At 37.1% G+C, this 17,013-nt stretch overlaps 3 protein-coding genes across 3 annotated transcripts; all 3 read left to right on the top strand.

Moving 5' to 3' along the window:
• Positions 1 to 4,226: 4,226 nt before the first annotated feature.
• PHYBLDRAFT_98829 (hypothetical protein) lies at positions 4,227 to 5,680 on the top strand (the record flags this gene model as incomplete). The annotated part of the gene is made up of 6 exons (XM_018444075.1): positions 4,227 to 4,422; positions 4,493 to 4,659; positions 4,794 to 5,012; positions 5,109 to 5,294; positions 5,388 to 5,537; positions 5,600 to 5,680. Coding segments are annotated over 6 exons (999 nt in total), but the record flags the coding sequence as incomplete, so codon positions are not given.
• Positions 5,681 to 7,739: 2,059 nt separating this feature from the next.
• Positions 7,740 to 8,484, top strand: PHYBLDRAFT_123949 (hypothetical protein; the record flags this gene model as incomplete). Its single annotated transcript, XM_018428962.1, has 4 exons — positions 7,740 to 7,750; positions 7,879 to 7,900; positions 8,051 to 8,259; positions 8,323 to 8,484. The coding sequence occupies exons 3-4, from the start codon at positions 8,051 to 8,053 to the stop codon at positions 8,480 to 8,482; spliced, it is 369 nt and encodes a 122-aa protein (XP_018293579.1). The 5' UTR covers positions 7,740 to 7,750; positions 7,879 to 7,900.
• A 1,748-nt stretch (positions 8,485 to 10,232) lies between these two features.
• Positions 10,233 to 16,317, top strand: PHYBLDRAFT_38479 (hypothetical protein; the record flags this gene model as incomplete). The annotated part of the gene is made up of 9 exons (XM_018440109.1): positions 10,233 to 10,391; positions 10,458 to 10,607; positions 10,670 to 10,849; positions 10,901 to 10,993; positions 11,209 to 11,526; positions 11,596 to 11,816; positions 12,016 to 12,040; positions 14,102 to 14,284; positions 15,795 to 16,317. The coding sequence occupies 9 exons, from the start codon at positions 10,233 to 10,235 to the stop codon at positions 16,287 to 16,289; spliced, it is 1,824 nt and encodes a 607-aa protein (XP_018293785.1). The 3' UTR covers positions 16,290 to 16,317.
• Between the last annotated feature and the right edge of the window lie 696 nt (positions 16,318 to 17,013).

Genomic DNA, 17,013 nt, shown 5'->3' with positions numbered 1-17,013 from the left:
CCTTGTACTCTATCTGTTCTATGAGTAATTTCTTTATATAAAAAGGAAAAGGAAATATTGATAGATAAATCTAAAGAAGGATATCAAATTTGATTTTCTGATTTCTGATTTCTATACTAATGTTCAGATGCTTTAATGATGTATAAAAACTTGCAGCAAATATGTCTATTATATGGTGTATGGTGTGTTAATTATATAGATCACTCCCTATTTATCTATTTTATTTTATATACAAAAAATTCAAATTTTATTTTATGCTTCTTATTCCTTCTTAATTTACTGTACACTAAACAAACAGCTTTTTTTTGTATTTTATTTTTATTTATCTTCTTCTTCTTCTCTTTCTTTCTTTCTTTATTTCCTTTTTTTTTTTACAAAAAGACTCCTTTGCCTCACCTCATTCTCTCTGTACTTTTAAAACAAAGCTAAAATAAGATAAAAGAGTAATAGTAGTAGTAGTAGTAGTAGTAGTAGTAGTAGTAGTAGTAATATAGCCAATAGCCAATAGCAACAACAGAAGCAGCAGCAGCAGCAGCAGCAGTAGTAGTAGTAGTAGTCGTAGTAGTCGTAGTGGTAATAATATTGTTATCAAGAATGACGCAGGAAAACCCTATTCAACAGTCGTCACCATTTGAACCCAATCGTAATGACCTTCATTCAATTCATCCCAATGACACATTTCTTCCCTTGACATCACACACACTTGTAACAGAACCTTTTCAAACAACAAATTCAGCAACAGCAGGAATGACAATATTAAACACAGCTTCTCGTTCAGTACCTGGATCGCGACGCAATTCAATTTGCGCAGACACTGATGACCTGTCTGCTTTATTCGATACTGCTATCCGTCTTGAAGGACAAGAAAGGTAATTCAAAATCCAAAACAATATTATAAGTACCTTTACTTTTTCGCTTTATGCATACATACGTACATACACCTATAGTATAGTATAGTGTAATGTAGTGAATAACAATCTATGTGTGTGTGTATGTATATATATGTATGTGAGTGCATGTATATATACGTGTGTGTGTGTGTGCGTGTGTGTGAATATTATAGATATTAATTCACACTAACAAACGCCCATATATATATATATATACACACATACGCGTGCACGTACACATATGTATGTGTCTATGATTCTTGTTGATATTAAATATGTAAAGATTGTCTTATAGGCAGCATGGTTTGATGTCTCCCAAACAGGATTTGATTGACTTTTATTCAAATCGGCCTGTACACCGGTCAATGAGTGTGGATGTTGGATCAATACAGCACACACGCTATCCAAATTTTCTTCCCAATTCAACCACACCATCATCAGCAGCAGCAGCAGCAACAACAGCCACCATAGCTCCAAATTCAACCAATACCCAAATGTTATCATCATCATTATCATCATCATCATTATCAGCATCTTCATCTTCATCAACAGCCGCAGCAGCAGCAGCACCACCACCACCACCACAACAACAACCTCAACAACCAGTAACACAAGCAGGGATGACAATTGGAAGCAACAACAATAATCATAAAACACTCCCAGTATCAGCATCGACTCAGGGTAATGGGATGAGTCAACACCTTTTCTGTGAAGATGAAGGGGTAAATGGACCAGGTAAAATATAATAATTTTCTTTTTGAATTGAATTCAATTCAATTCAATTGATTTGGATCCAACCAAAAAGACAGGACTCTAGTATATAGCATTCATCTCCCTTCATCTCCCTTCATCTCCCTCTATCTTCTCTATCTTTATATTCTCCTCACTCCTCTTCCACTCCTTCACTACCCCCTCTTTTTTTTAATTTTTTTTCTCTTTATCCCCTCTTTCATCCCTATTTTTTTTTACCCCTTCTCTTGCTCTCACTCACTCACTTATTCATTCATTCATTCACTGACTTATACTCTATATTTCACAATACCTATTTGTCTATTTGTCTATATACCTCTTTAACTGTATAGATATATTTCACCCCTTCTTTCTGTTATTTATTATTTATAGTATATTCACCCCTCTTTCTATTTATCAATTTATCAATTTATATATTTATTTCTTTTATTCAACCCCCCCTCCCTCTCCCCCTTATTTATATTTATATATTTAATAGAGAGAGAGAAATAGAGTAAGAGTAAAATAGAAAGAAAATATAGGGCAAACAAAAAAGTAGTCAAAAAGGAACTAACGCGTGTAAAATGATTTGATTTGATTTGATTTATTTATTTATTTATTTATTTAAAGATCATCAATCTTTACCAACAACACCCCTCTCTCACAGCAATTATTACCTAAGACACCTGACTGGCTCAACGGAGAAATTGTCAGCAATTATGCACGACGGCTATGCAGGACTTGTAAGAATTTTTATTTTAATTTATATTGATTTTCGAGGATCTGTTGTATTTATCCATCTTATTTTATATTTCTTTAACAAAAAGTAATTATAAAGAAAAAAAGCCTTTCATACTCACTCACCCCCTTATTTTATATTCAAATACCAAAAACACCATCCATAAACCAACTCACTGATTCACTCACTAAATAATATATATATAAAACCTTATGTATGCGTGAAATCTATAGTTTGCTCCTGCACATTCAGATCTAGCCTTATCACTACGACGTAACTCGGCCAGGCAGAACAAGAGTGTCGAGTCACTACGGAGCAAGTCATGGACACAGTACCTCGACAACCCCGCCCCACCAACACCTTCAATGGAAGACCTACCTCATGCCCGTGTTCAGGCCGCCTTTTGTGCATCCCGGCGGTTCTCATACGGCTGGCCACCGACTAGCGATGGCCGGAACTCTTACGAAACCGGCCTAAAGAACAACAGACTCGCAACCTCCCAGTCATACTCTGATCTCCAGGTTGCCTCTGCTGCTGCCTCTGCTGCCGCAGTAAGAAGCCAGGTCCACGGATACAACACTAGCCATACAGCCCAAACATACGGCCATGTCCAAAACTATGTTCACGGCCAAGTCCAGAGTCAACCTCAAAGTCATAACCTAATAGGAGGAGGAGGAGGAGTTTATGGACATGGACATGGACATGTGTATGGTCATAGTCATATCAATCCAAATCAAATCACAGGCGTCTCTGATCATATTAATAGCAACAACAGTACGGCCAACACTTACTTGGACAAATGTTCTCCCAATCAAACCGGAAACCATCTTTGTTGCTCACTTGGAGACCAGTGCTCGTCAGTCCACTCTACCCAAGCATTTCCTCTCATGTCATCCCTGTCCTCAATCCAACCAGACCAGCCAGTCTCATCCAATGGTTCAGGTGGTCTAGCTACTCATATGTCTTCCGGATCTGTTTCTACTTCTGCGTCTGCAAATGCGTCTGCGAATGTTTCTGCGTCTGCAAATGCGTCTGCAAATGCGTCTGCGTCTGGGTTCTCATCTGGTCTTTCATCATCATCCTCAGCATCTTCGTCATCTGGCCTTCCATCTGGATTGCCTTTTAACCCTTCTAACATCTACCACCACAACCATAATCCATCTCAGCATCACCAGTATCATAACCAGCATGTTCAACATATCCAGCAGCAGCAGCAGCTTTTACTGCAACAGCAACAACAGCAGCTGCAACTGCAGCAACATCAACTACACTCACAACAACAGCAACAGCACCATAACCACCACCACCAGCAACAACAACAACAACAACAACAGCAGCAGCAGCAGCAGCATTATGGTGTCAATTCACCTATGATGATGAATGTTGCTGTGCACTCTCCTGCCTTTCAATTCGGCCAGATTGGTACCACATCAATCTACTCTCCAACCTTACCACTCTCATCCATGAGTGACAAGACATCAAATTCCACGACCACAAATGCCATGCCGACCACACCCACAATGTCAGCCACAAACCTATTAATGGGTTCTGCGAGGCATAGTATTGGATACCCCGAATTAGAGAATTCCCTTGTCTATGGAAATTCTGCCAATTCTTCTATTACCACAACCAACAACAACAACAACAACACTAGTATTATGGGTGCTCTTGGTACTGCGAATACTAATACTGGCACTAGTACTAGTACTATCTCCAACTCTATTATTATTAGTAATAATAATAATAATAATAATAATAATAATAATAATAGTAGTAGTAGTAGCAGTAGCAGTAGTAATGGTAACAGTAACAGTAATGGTAATAGCAATAGCAATAGCAGCAGTATCAATAGTCCGGTATCTCAAAGGCGGTCTCAAACAAGTGAACAAGAGCCCAATCGGTTCTCGGGCGCGTCTCTTGAAGACTTTCAGGGTAGCTTGTATGAGATCTGCAAAGACCAGAATGGCTGTCGATTCCTGCAAAAGAAACTCGAAGAACCAAATGGACAGAATCTTGAGATGATATTTGATGAAATTCACTCACATTTTGTTGAGCTCATGACAGGTAATTTATTTCTTTATATCTTTTTTTTTTTTTTTAAAAAAAAAACTTTTATATAAATATACATCTTTAGATCCATTTGGAAACTATCTATGTCAAAAACTATTGGAACGATGCAGTAATACACAGCGTGGCATCATTGTCACCATTATTGCTCCAGAACTGCTCAGTATCTCTTTAAACATGCATGGAACCAGAGCAGTTCAAAAGTTGATTGAGTTTCTGGTGACTCCCGAACAAGTAAGTTGATAGTAAAATTTAGAAATATACCTGTTTATATATATATATATATATTATTAATTATTAAATAATTAATTGCTTCCACTCTTCTTTTTCTTATTTATTATCTGTTGTTGCTGTTGTTGTTGTTGTAGATCCAGGCTGTGACAGCTGCATTGGCTCCAAATGTGGTTGCTTTGATCAAGGACCTTAATGGAAACCATGTTATTCAAAAATGCCTCCATCGCCTGTCTGCCGAAAACAACCAGTTTATATATGATGCTGTGAGTGCGAGTTGTATAAAGGTCGCCACACACAGGCATGGATGCTGTGTATTGCAACGATGCATTGACCATGCAGCCCCCTATCAAAAGGTAGAGTTTAATATTTTAGATTAGATTAGATTAAATTAAATTAAATTAAATTAAAATACTTTTTTAATTAATTAACCAATTGACTGATGATAATAGGAACAACTGGTGAGTGTGATCACATTCTTGGCCCTTCCTCTTGTTCAGGATCCATTTGGGAACTATGTGGTCCAGTATGTGTTGGATTTAGGAGATGTTCAGTTTTCGGATGGGCTTGTAAGACGGTTCCTTGATCATGTGTGTGATCTATCTGTTCAGAAGTTTAGTTCGAATGTGATTGAAAAGGTAAGACAGAATACACACAAAGGTCTTAATAGAACTGTGATGACTTTGGATTGAACATATTCACAAATATCATTCATATCATGATTTATAAAGTGTATTCGTGTATCTGAGCCAGAGACACGCAGACTCTTGATTGCCGAGTTGGCCATAAAGACCAATATGGATCAGTTGCTAAGAGATTCGTTTGGAAACTATGTGATCCAGACGTGTTTAGACTATGCCGATCCAGATCAACGTGTTCAGGTAAATATATATACATTCAGATGGTTTTGGATTTCTAAAATGCATAAAATATTCTATAAAAGCTGGTTGAATGTATTAGACCGTCTTTGCCTTCGATCCGTAGTACACCATATGGAAAACGTATCTATGGAAAGATCCAGCAGAATAGTCATCAGCAAGGTCGACAGCAGCGACAGAAGAATCCATTTCAATTGATTCATGGTATCTCATCAGTCACGATTAATGACGATGGATCTGTTGTGGTCTATGATGAAAGTTCGCCCACAGGATTGCCATTGAACTTTAATTTGAGCTTGGATCCTAAAGAGTCACCCAACACTCACTCCTCCTAGGAAAAAAAAAGGTAGAGAGAGAAGAATCAAGACACAAGAAAGAAATTGAGCGAGACAAAGAAGAAGAACAAAAATTACACCTCCATTATACACATATATATTTACATACACTCGGGTAACTTTCTTGCAAATGGAGAACAAAAGAGATCCAAAGAGGGGGATATATATATTTATTTAAAAGAGGTACCCTTTTTCCTACCTTTTCTCCAACTATTTTTTTTTGTGTTTAATTTTTTCTATTTATTTTGTTTTCATTTGATTTGATTTTTTTTTTATATTTTTTTTTTGTTCTTTATTTTATTTTTGAGTTTGTTGTACAATCCGCTGCTGTTTTATTCCATTTTATCTTGTTTTATTTTTCAATTCATTTTGCACACTGCACACAATGCAGCCAATTCAGCCAATGCACTCCACTACACTACATTACACTACATTACATTACATTACATTACACACATATCCACCCAAAACATGTCAATAACGCTTGTAAACCCTCTTCTTTTATTTTATTTCTTTCTTTGTGTACCCCCCTTTTTTTCTTTCTTTCTTTCTTTCTCTTTATTTGTTGCACTAAATCATTATATCTTTTGTATCCATGAAACGTTTTATTTATTTGTTTTGTTTTGTTTTGTTTGTTTGATTTGATTTGATTTGATTTGATTTGATGAGAGTTTAGAGAGTTGGTTTATAAATTTTAAAGATACAAAGAAGAAGATAGAAAGATGATAAATAAGGAGGAGTTGGATAGAGTTGGAGGGGTAGTATATGCAAGGAATATTATTAGATTCATATATAAAAAGATCAATGGCGCAACTAATAAATTAAAAATTATTTATTTATTTTCTGAAAACTAATAATCGTAAATTTTATAATACAAATATACACTATTATTATTATTATTATTTGTGTATATTTAGGAAACTATTAACTTACAATATCATACATTTTTATATATGTGTGTGTGGGGGGACTGACGGGAGACCAAAAGGGCAAAGGGGGATAAAGGGGATGATAGGAAAGGGAAGTGAAGTGAAGTGAGAAGGAGAAGGAGAAGGAGAGGTTATATACTATGTATATATATATATATAGTAATATTGGTTGGTGTGTAGTTCTTTCGTAACGACGACAGTTTGTGAGACAATGGATTGCGTTTATACGCATGTACTTGCTTTGATTATTTATATAATCCTTATTACAAAGAAGAAGTACAACCTTAAAGGGCCAAAGGACTTTATATATATATATAAAACACACGCACTATACATTATCCGCTATAAGATCATTATTACTTTATTACAAGCCATTTTGTCTGTAGTATAGTATAAAAGATAGTCTTTGGCTACTTGGTATGGCCAGAGTTTATATATTTTCCGTTATTTTCATATACATCGATATAGTCTATTTATTTATTTAGTACTTCTTTTCCCCCTTTAAGATTGTATATATTATATTGCACTTGATCTAATCTTTGCTCAGTTGGTTTCTCTCTTGATTCCCTTGGCCTTGGTCTCTGTTCCTATTACTACTTTCTTTCTCTATTATATTTTATTTATATGTCTCATGACTTGCTTAATATTCGTGTTACAAGCATATAATTTTACAAAAAAGATATATTTGTATTTGTATATTCATACGCGTGTATCTTATTATATAATTAGATATACAAGTGTGTGTCTGATGTTTAAAAATATATATATAGAAAGACAACCCTAAACTCAAGTAAATCCTCTAGAGAGATTTATTTCCCTGCACCGCAGTCACACAAAGGCTTAGCAAGACCAGCAAACATTCTTGCATCAATTTTGTCAATTTTGTTGATTGCTTTAATATATATAGATATATATAAATAATGTCTGACAACGAAGGCCACAATGGATACGAGCAAGTATCTTTTCTTGTTTTTTATTATCTAATACATGTATATATATGACATTATAGAATAACCACCCAAAAAATAATAGTCTTATTAATTAAAACAATTGTCTTTATTATTCTATTTACTTTTATAGTTACGAGGACGATGCCAACCCAGTAAGTTGAGATTATCACTATACATCATATACAAAAGAGTACATGATGTAATGATGTGAATGTATAAGAGTATACAGTACACATTGTATAATCATATATTCAATCAATCTATAATGTCTTGTTTGGAATGACGAATGGTATTGTGATTAGATGGACTTTATGGATGAACCTATGGATGATGTGAATGGAATCCCTGAGGATGGGCCCGAACAAGACACGATCATGATTCTCGAGGAGACTATCGCTGGTCAGGGCGAGACTCCCAGAGATGCTGTCGAGAATAAGGACAAGCATACCACTCCTTATATGACAAAGTACGAAAGAGCAAGAATTCTTGGTACTCGCGCACTTCAGATCAGGTACAACCATAATTGTTCATTTACTTTCTTTTATTTGTATTGACTTTTTTTTTTGGTATTAAGTTTGAATGCTCCTGTCATGGTTGAATTGGATGGTGAGTCCGATCCTTTGGTTATTGCTATGAAGGAACTCAGAGAAAAGAAGATTCCTTTGATTGTCCGGCGGTTTATGCCCGACGGTACCTATGAAGATTGGAACGTCAAGGATTTGATTGTCGAATAAATAAAATAAAATAAAATAAAATAAAATAAAATAAAATAAAGCATTATCATTGATGTTGGAGCTGGTTGGTTTATATTATCTGCAAAAGTACATTGATAATATAAATAATACTAATGCTTATTTCAAAGACAAGAGAAATCAAGAAGGAACAAGGACAATGAGGGAGATTTAGAGTGTATGGAAGTAAAGGGAGAAGTATTAATACAGGGAGAAAGTAATATAGGTTAATTTGACCTTTTATTGAAAGAAAGAAAAAAGACAAAGACGATTAAAGTGTTGTAATGCATGCTAATTACACCACATCCAAAAACACAAAAAAAAATTAGACACAAATTAAACAGATAATATAAATAAATTCTGTATTTTATATATATATAACGTATATAAATAATTTATAATAAGATATACGCACGGGGGTTTTGCTGCCGATGGGATGGTTCATCTCACTTGCCATACTTGGTGTAATGGGCGGGGATTTGATGTGCCCTGGACCCGAGTTAAACATAAATAATATATAATTGTGATTTTTTTTTTATTTTTTTTATTTTTTCTTGTGTTTTTGGTATATCCATGTGCGTGTGTAATTTTATATTACACACAGTCAAAGAGAGACAGAGAGCGGTTCGTTAAACAAGGTGTACAAAAAGGCAAAAATAATAATAATACTTTTATTTATTTATTTATTTATATTGTGAATAGAAGGGAAGAAGACGTAAAAAAAAAAAAAAAAAAAAAAAAAGACAAAGAAAAAGAGAGGGTAGTGCGTGCGTGCGTGCGTGCGCCCTTTCTTTTTTTTTTTTTTTTTTTTAATACTATTACTAGTTATTACTATTATTACTAGTTATTACTCTTACTATTCGTTTTCTCTCTTTCTCTCTCTTTTTCTCTTCTTTCTTTTTTTGGTTCTTCTTCTGCATATTATTTTATACTTCTTCTTCATTCATTCTCATCATTCCTTTATAATTCTATATATTATACACATTATATATAAAGACCAAGACCAAGACCAAGACCAAGACGAATACGAATAATAATAAGAACAGCACATAATATAAATATATTATACATCATTTTTGGTAATAAAAACATACCACTTTTATATGTGTGTGAATGTGTATGTGTGGTGATGCTGAGCACTTGCTAATTAACTTGAACATCACGCTCATCCAGCTTGTAGATTATGGCTGCATCAGGACCACAGCAACAGCAGCAACAGCAGCAACAGCAGCAACAACAACAACAACAACAACAACAAGTACAACAAGTACAACAAGTTCAGCAACAGCAAACAGGTGCTGTTCAGGAGCTTGCGACGGTCAATGAGCAGACATGGCTGACTATGGGTAAGACCACTTAACTCAACCTAACCCAATCCAACTCAACTCCACTCCACTCAATCCAACTCCACTCAACCCAACTCAACAACACAAAAATCAAAATCAGAATTAAAATCAAAATCAGAGTTAAAATCAAAGTCAAAATCAAAATCAAATATTATTATAGTTTATATATATACATATACATACAACAAAAATTATTTATTTTAATATTTAATTAATATTAATATTAATATTAATATTAATATTATTTTTATTTTTATTTTTACTACTATTTGCAATCAACGCGCCTTGGGCCTATCAAATACATGCACACCTCACACACCGTACACTATACACCACGCACTACATAAACGAATACACAAATACGCACAAATACGCACCAACAAACACAAACACAAACACAAACACAAATGTCTATAAATATCTATACAGGAAATCTGGCTGAAATGATGACAGATTATGACAAGGCTATGAATTGTTACGAATCTGCTCTTCGGCACAACCCATACTCAATTGCTGCTCTTACACAGATCGCGTCTCTCTGCAGAAGTCGTGAACATTTTGCTAGGGTAAAGACCCATTTTTCTTTATTACCAAAAAAAAATTAATTCTTTTTCTTTGGTGGGTATCAATAGGCTGTAGAATACTTTAAACGAATCTTGGCTATCCAAGAGAGCAATGGAGAGACCTGGGCTGCTATTGGTCATTGTTACTTGATGATGGATAATCTTCAGGAAGCATATCAAGCCTACCAACAAGCGCTATATCATCTCTCAAATCCAAAGGTAAGTTTGAATATATAATCAATTCAATAATCAAATACTCAAATGAATAATTAAATTAATAGGACCCTAAATTGTGGTATGGAATCGGAATACTCTATGATCGTTACGGCTCGCTTGAACATGCAGAAGAGGCATTTTCTGCGGTAATGAAAATGGATCCCAAATTTGAAAAGGCCAATGAAATCTACTTTCGGCTTGGTATTATATACAAGCAGCAGCAAAAGTTTGATCTTAGTCTACAGGTAAGAATTCAATAACAACATGTGGTATAATTTATATAACTCTTTCTTTAGTGCTTCAGATACATCCTTCACTCTCCTCCTAAACCATTGACCGAATCAGACATTTGGTTCCAAACTGGTCATGTACACGAACAACAAAAAGATGTAAGTCTGAATCTCAATATAAACTTCTTTTTTTTTTTTGGATTTTGTCTATCTATCTATTTCATTATTGCTTTTATTGATTGATTGATTGATTGGTTGATTGATTTAATTCATGTGATTAATGGCTTTAATTGCTTTAAATATATATATATATATATATAAAAATGATTTATTTATATTGATGCTTTTTTTTATTATTATTATTATTATTTTAGTATGAATTGGCAAAAGGAGATTATGAACGCGTGTTGTCAGAAAACCCTGATCACGCCAAAGTACTCCAGCAACTCGGCTGGCTCTATCATCAGCAAAACACATCGTTTTGCGATCAATCTCTAGCTATCCAATACCTCACCCACTCTCTCAAATCAGACTCAAATGACGCCCAATCCTGGTACCTCTTGGGAAGATGCTACATGGCCGAACAAAACTACAACAAAGCGTACGAAGCATACCAGCAAGCAGTCTATCGCGACGCACGCAATCCAACCTTCTGGTGCTCAATAGGTGTATTATATTATCAAATCAACCAAGTAAGTAGAGCCAATATTCATTATGATGGTTGTGATTTATCATTAATCATATGTTTTTATATAATACAGTATCGGGATGCATTGGATGCTTACAGTAGAGCCATCAGACTAAACCCTTACATTAGTGAGGTTTGGTATGATCTTGGAACTCTTTATGAGTCTTGTAACAATCAGATCCAGGACGCCCTGGATGCCTATCAAAGAGCCGCCGAATTAGACCCAAACAATCCTCACATCAAACAACGTCTTGAACTCTTACGCAAATCCCAGACTGTCCACACACCACAGGGGTAAAAAAAAAAACATTAAAATTAAAATTAAAATTAAAATTAAACAAGAGACAAAGAAAGAAAGAAAGAAAGAAAGAAAGAAACAAATCATATATTTTAGTATTTTCAAAATAGAAAACCAGCTTTTAATATAACTATCATAGTTGACTACTATTCCTATTATTCATTATTCATTATGTTCTGTGTATAGAACAAGCAGTGCACCCCCACCACCACCTCAGGACGTCATAAATCCTAGCCAGTACCAGAACGGCCCCAATGCACAGCCACTCAATGGTTCATCATATGGTCAGGTAAGATTAAACTAAACTATGCTAAAATAAAGACACAAAGAAGAAGAGAAAGAAAACAAAGAGGTTAGAGAGATGTGATTAAGAAATAGAAGAAGAAATCCGAAAGGGTAAAGGAGAAGATCAATATATGATACCTGTCTTTGAAGAAAAATAGTCTAAGTACTATTGATCAGAAGTAGTAGTAGTAGTAGTAGGGGAAGAAAAAAATAAGCCATAAAAAAAAGAAAGGGATTCTGTAAACCTGTTCTTTTGATTAATTACTTGATTAATTATTTGATTGACATTGACATTGACATTTACATTGACTGATTTATATTCTTTGTACATTCATTCTATCATTTATTTATTTAGCCTTCTGCTCCTGGAGGATTGACTAGTATGGCTTCCTACCACACCGCACCAAATAACTCCCAGCGATCTGGGGAAGATCGTGCTTCAATGCCTTATTTACCACCAGTAAGATTCACCCACACCAACCCCGAGAAAAATAAATAATTGCAATAACAATGACAATAATGAATGAATGAATGAGTATATATATATGTATGTGTGTGTGTGTGTGTGTGTATGCGTATGTGAATGAATATATAGCTATACATACATACAGACATATATGTATATGAATATATTGATGAATTGATGAATAAAAAATAAAACAAGAGGAGGATAAGGGGAAGCAAGAGGGAGAGAAGGAGAAAATAGTAGAAGGAAGAAGGGAAGGGAGGGAGTTGGCTATTCAAAATACACATACACATACACATACACATACACATACACACCTATATCTATATATATATATATATACACCTTTTTAATTTTATTCATTTTATTTACCAATAGCACGGATATTCTCATGACGCTCCTAATGGATCTACAAACGGCCCTAGCGGAAGTGCTGGTAACGGTCCTGGTCGTGATCTCCCTATGTTGAATGCTCCTTCTGGTCGTCGATCACCCGTAATCTACCCATCTTATCCACCTAATAATAACAACAACAGCAGTAGCAGCAGCAGCAATGGCAGCAACATCAACAACATCAACATCAACAGCCATAGCCATAACCACAACAATAGTGCTAATAACACAGGGGCTTCCCATATAAGAGAGGATGTCAGAATCCCGGATATCGGAGGAGGAGGAGGGCGTGCACCAACCCCTTCTGATCGTACTCAAATGAACCCAATCATGCACGACAATGGAAATAGCAATGGAAATGGAGGCGGAGGTGGTGCTAATAGTAATAATAATGGTAATAATGGCAGCAGTAGTAATCATGCCCGTCACCATGGAAGTACAAGCACAAGCACAAGTGCAAACGGAGGTGGTAGTGGTGGTGGTGGTGGTGGTGGACAACATACTCCACCCATTCATCAAAATGCACAAAATCTCCCTCTCATGTCCATGCGACCATCTTATGCCCGTCCTAATGAAATGTCTCCCCTGGGATCACACATGCCTGCACCTGTCCCCGGACCACGTCCTCCTTCCCGAGGCAGTCATATGCAGGGCACGGTATATGATCCACAACACGTGTCGCCTCGCACAGGAAGTGCAGATGCATATAAGCTTCGTATCGAACACGAACAGCTACAACAACAACAGCAGCAGCAGCTACAACAGCAACAAGCATTACAACAGCAGCAGGTAATACAGCAACAGCAAGCTCAACAACAGGCACAAGCTCAGGCTCAGGCTCAGGCACAGGCACAGGCTCAGGCACAGGCACAGGCACAGGCACAGGCTCAGGCACAGGCTCAGGCACAGGCTCAGGCACAGGCTCAGGCACAGGCTCAGGCTCAAGCTCAAGCTCAAGCTCAAGCTCAAGCTCAAGCTCAAGCTCAAGCTCAAGCTCAAGCTCAAGCTCAAGCTCACGCTCAGGCTCACGCTCACGCTCAGGCTCAGGCTCAAGCACAAGCTCAAGCGCAGGCACAGGCTCAAGCCCAAGCCCAAGCCCAAGCCCAAGCCCAAGCCCAAGCCCAAGCTCTAGCACAGCAACAAGCGCAGCTACAACAACAAGCAAAAGCACAAGCACAAGCTCAGCAGCAGCAGCAACAACAACAACAACAACAAGCTGTAGCAGCACATCAGCAAACAGTACATAAAATTCAACAACCGTCCCCACAACTGCAACCACAGCAGCAACCACCACAGAAGCCACATCAGCAACCGCAACCGCAAGTTCAACATCATCAACATCCTCATCAGTCGCATGGCCGCCCAAATGATCATTTTAGCCGACACCAATCCTATCATAGCAGTCCAGTCAAAAATGAAGATAGAGGTTACGAGAGCTTGAGTAGCCGATCAGGTCGTAGTATTTCTTCTCCGTATGCAGATGAGCAGCTTCATCACCAACAACAACAGCAACAGCAACAATCACAGCATGTACAACAGCAAAGCCAACACAGTCAGCAGCAACAACAGCAACAGCAGCAACAACAAGCTCAGCGACTTGATGACCATCCAGGCCGAGGAGCAACACCTCATCACACATATGGTGCTCGCCAATCTGAATCTCGTTCACCTACCACTGACTATCACCGTCAGCAATACGCTCCTTACCCGAGTGTAAAGAAACACCAGCACCAACAGCAACAGCAACATAATATCCACAGCTATCATGAATCTCGAGTATCTGAATCAGATCCGTATTCCAAGACGACAGCTGTTACTTCTACCAATACCAATATCACTTCCACAGCTGAGTCTCCGAGATCTCGCCACGTAGCAACACCAATGGAAGTAGACTCTCGGATAGGGCCAGGATCAGGAGCAAATGTTCCCGGTGGATCTGTAATGTCGCGCTCGATAGAGAGTCACGACAAGATTGTTGCTGACACACTCTTGAGTATGGGTGGAGCTATTGATCGCAAGAGTAGCAGTAATAACAACAGCAGTAATAGTGGCGGCAACATCAACTACAACAACCGCAATTATAATCACATCTACAACCAAAATAATAATAATAATAATAATAATAACAATAATAATAATAGCAACAACAATAGTAGTAGTAGTAGAAGCAGTAGTCACAGTAGCCACAGTAATGAAAATGGAAATGGAAATGGTACTAGTGTAGGTGCCGCTTTACCTGTACCTCAACCTGCGCCTGTACTTTCAGCTGGAAACAGTGGATTAAATGTCAACAACAAGCGACCCCTTTTGCCTGACGCAGGACATGTTTCGGAAGATAGCAAAAAGGCACGACAGAATGAGGGATCCTCGACAAAGGACATGCCCGAGTTGAAATTGAAGCCAATGATGATGATGATGGTTGATAAAAATGACCGCAAGCCAGAGGAAGGCGAATTATACTCATCCAGATCACCTGCACACTCGCCAAAAAAAGAGCAACAACAACAAGAACAATATCAACATCAACATCGTCAGCAAGAGCAGCAGCAAGAGCAGCAACAAAAGGAAATTTTAAGAGAAGATAGCTCTAGTACTTCTATCACTGCTACTACTGCTACTACTGCTATTACTACTACTAGTGCTGGTGTTTCTTCTTCTTCTGCTGCTGCTATCTTCTCTCCTGTTACTACTACTTCTACCTATACTTCTTCTGTTTCTACTTCTACAATTGCCACTATTGCTAATTCTACTACCACACCTATTGCACCGATTACTACTCCCCGGCCAATCACTACCACAATCGCCACTGTCCCGGCCACTGCATCAACCCCAGCCCCAACCGCTGTACCAACCACTGTCACAACCACTGCTCCGACCACTGCCACAACCACTGCACCAGCCACCGTTCCAGACACTGTTCCAGCCACTGTTCCAGCCACCGTTCCAAGTACTGCTCCAAGTACTGATCCAACAGTTGTTCCAACTGCTGCACCAAGCACAACACCGATCGCCAAACCAAGCCCTGCATCAAGCCCTGTTGCTGGTAGAGATACCGCACGTCGCGATAGTGTCGGATTGGAGGCAGGTGAGGTTGTGTCTTCTGCGTCACCATCACCACCAGCGTCTACAAAACCTACAGAAGATAATTTGTCGACCGAAGAATCATCGAGTATTAAAAAGGAAGGCGATGGACAGAAGCCAGACGAAAAGAAGACTTGTCCCTCTTCTCCTTCTTCTTCTCCTTCTTCTCCCTCGCCTATTCCTTTGGCTTCTGTTGATCACAATACAGCGGCAACAACATAAAAAGGGTCTTTATTTTTTTTAAAAAAAAAATCTCTATCTATCTTTACTTCTTTGTTTCTTGTTTTGTTTTGTTTCTCTTTGTCCGTTTCTTGGCTTGTGATATATATGTATGTATGTATACAGCAACAACAACAAAATTATATATCTTTTTTTTGTTTTGTTTTGTTTTCGTTTTGACTTGTTTCTCTCTCTCTATCTATCTCTCTGTTTTGCACCCTTGGAATCTTGCCATGTCGTTTTTATCGATATCATTCTAGTTATTCATCTTGCCTTTTCCCCTGACTTTCACTCTCATATCTACACTTACACTCCCTCTTAACCTGAATTCCCCTTTCACTAATTTCCTTCTTTTTTCCCTGTTCTTCGTTTCTTTATAAGCCCGGCTTATTTCCTTTTATTTTTCTCTTACTTTCCACTCCTTCCTTCATTTTCTTCCTCTTTCTTCCTTTTTTACACACACACATATATATATATATGTCTGCTTTGTTTTTCTTTCAAGTTTGCAAACAATAAAAGCAAAAATAAAATCTTGTTTTTGTATACAAAAAGAAGAAGTATATATATATATATATATGCGTGTGTGTGTGTATGTATGTTTGTTTGTTTGTTTGCAGCTGAGCGAGTGAGTGAGTGAGTAAGCGTATGTTTTGTATGTCATTTTTTTTGCGTTCGTGCGTTCGATCGTGGGAGTGAAATTTATACGTATTAGATCCATCTTCAATTGTATGATATATATATATATATAT

The sequence above is a fragment of the Phycomyces blakesleeanus genome, assembly GCF_001638985.1.
Source record: "Phycomyces blakesleeanus NRRL 1555(-) unplaced genomic scaffold PHYBLscaffold_7, whole genome shotgun sequence".
Taxonomy (NCBI): domain Eukaryota; kingdom Fungi; phylum Mucoromycota; class Mucoromycetes; order Mucorales; family Phycomycetaceae; genus Phycomyces; species Phycomyces blakesleeanus.
The sequence above is the reverse complement of the archived record's forward strand: the minus strand, read 5'-3'. Positions and strand labels throughout refer to the sequence as shown.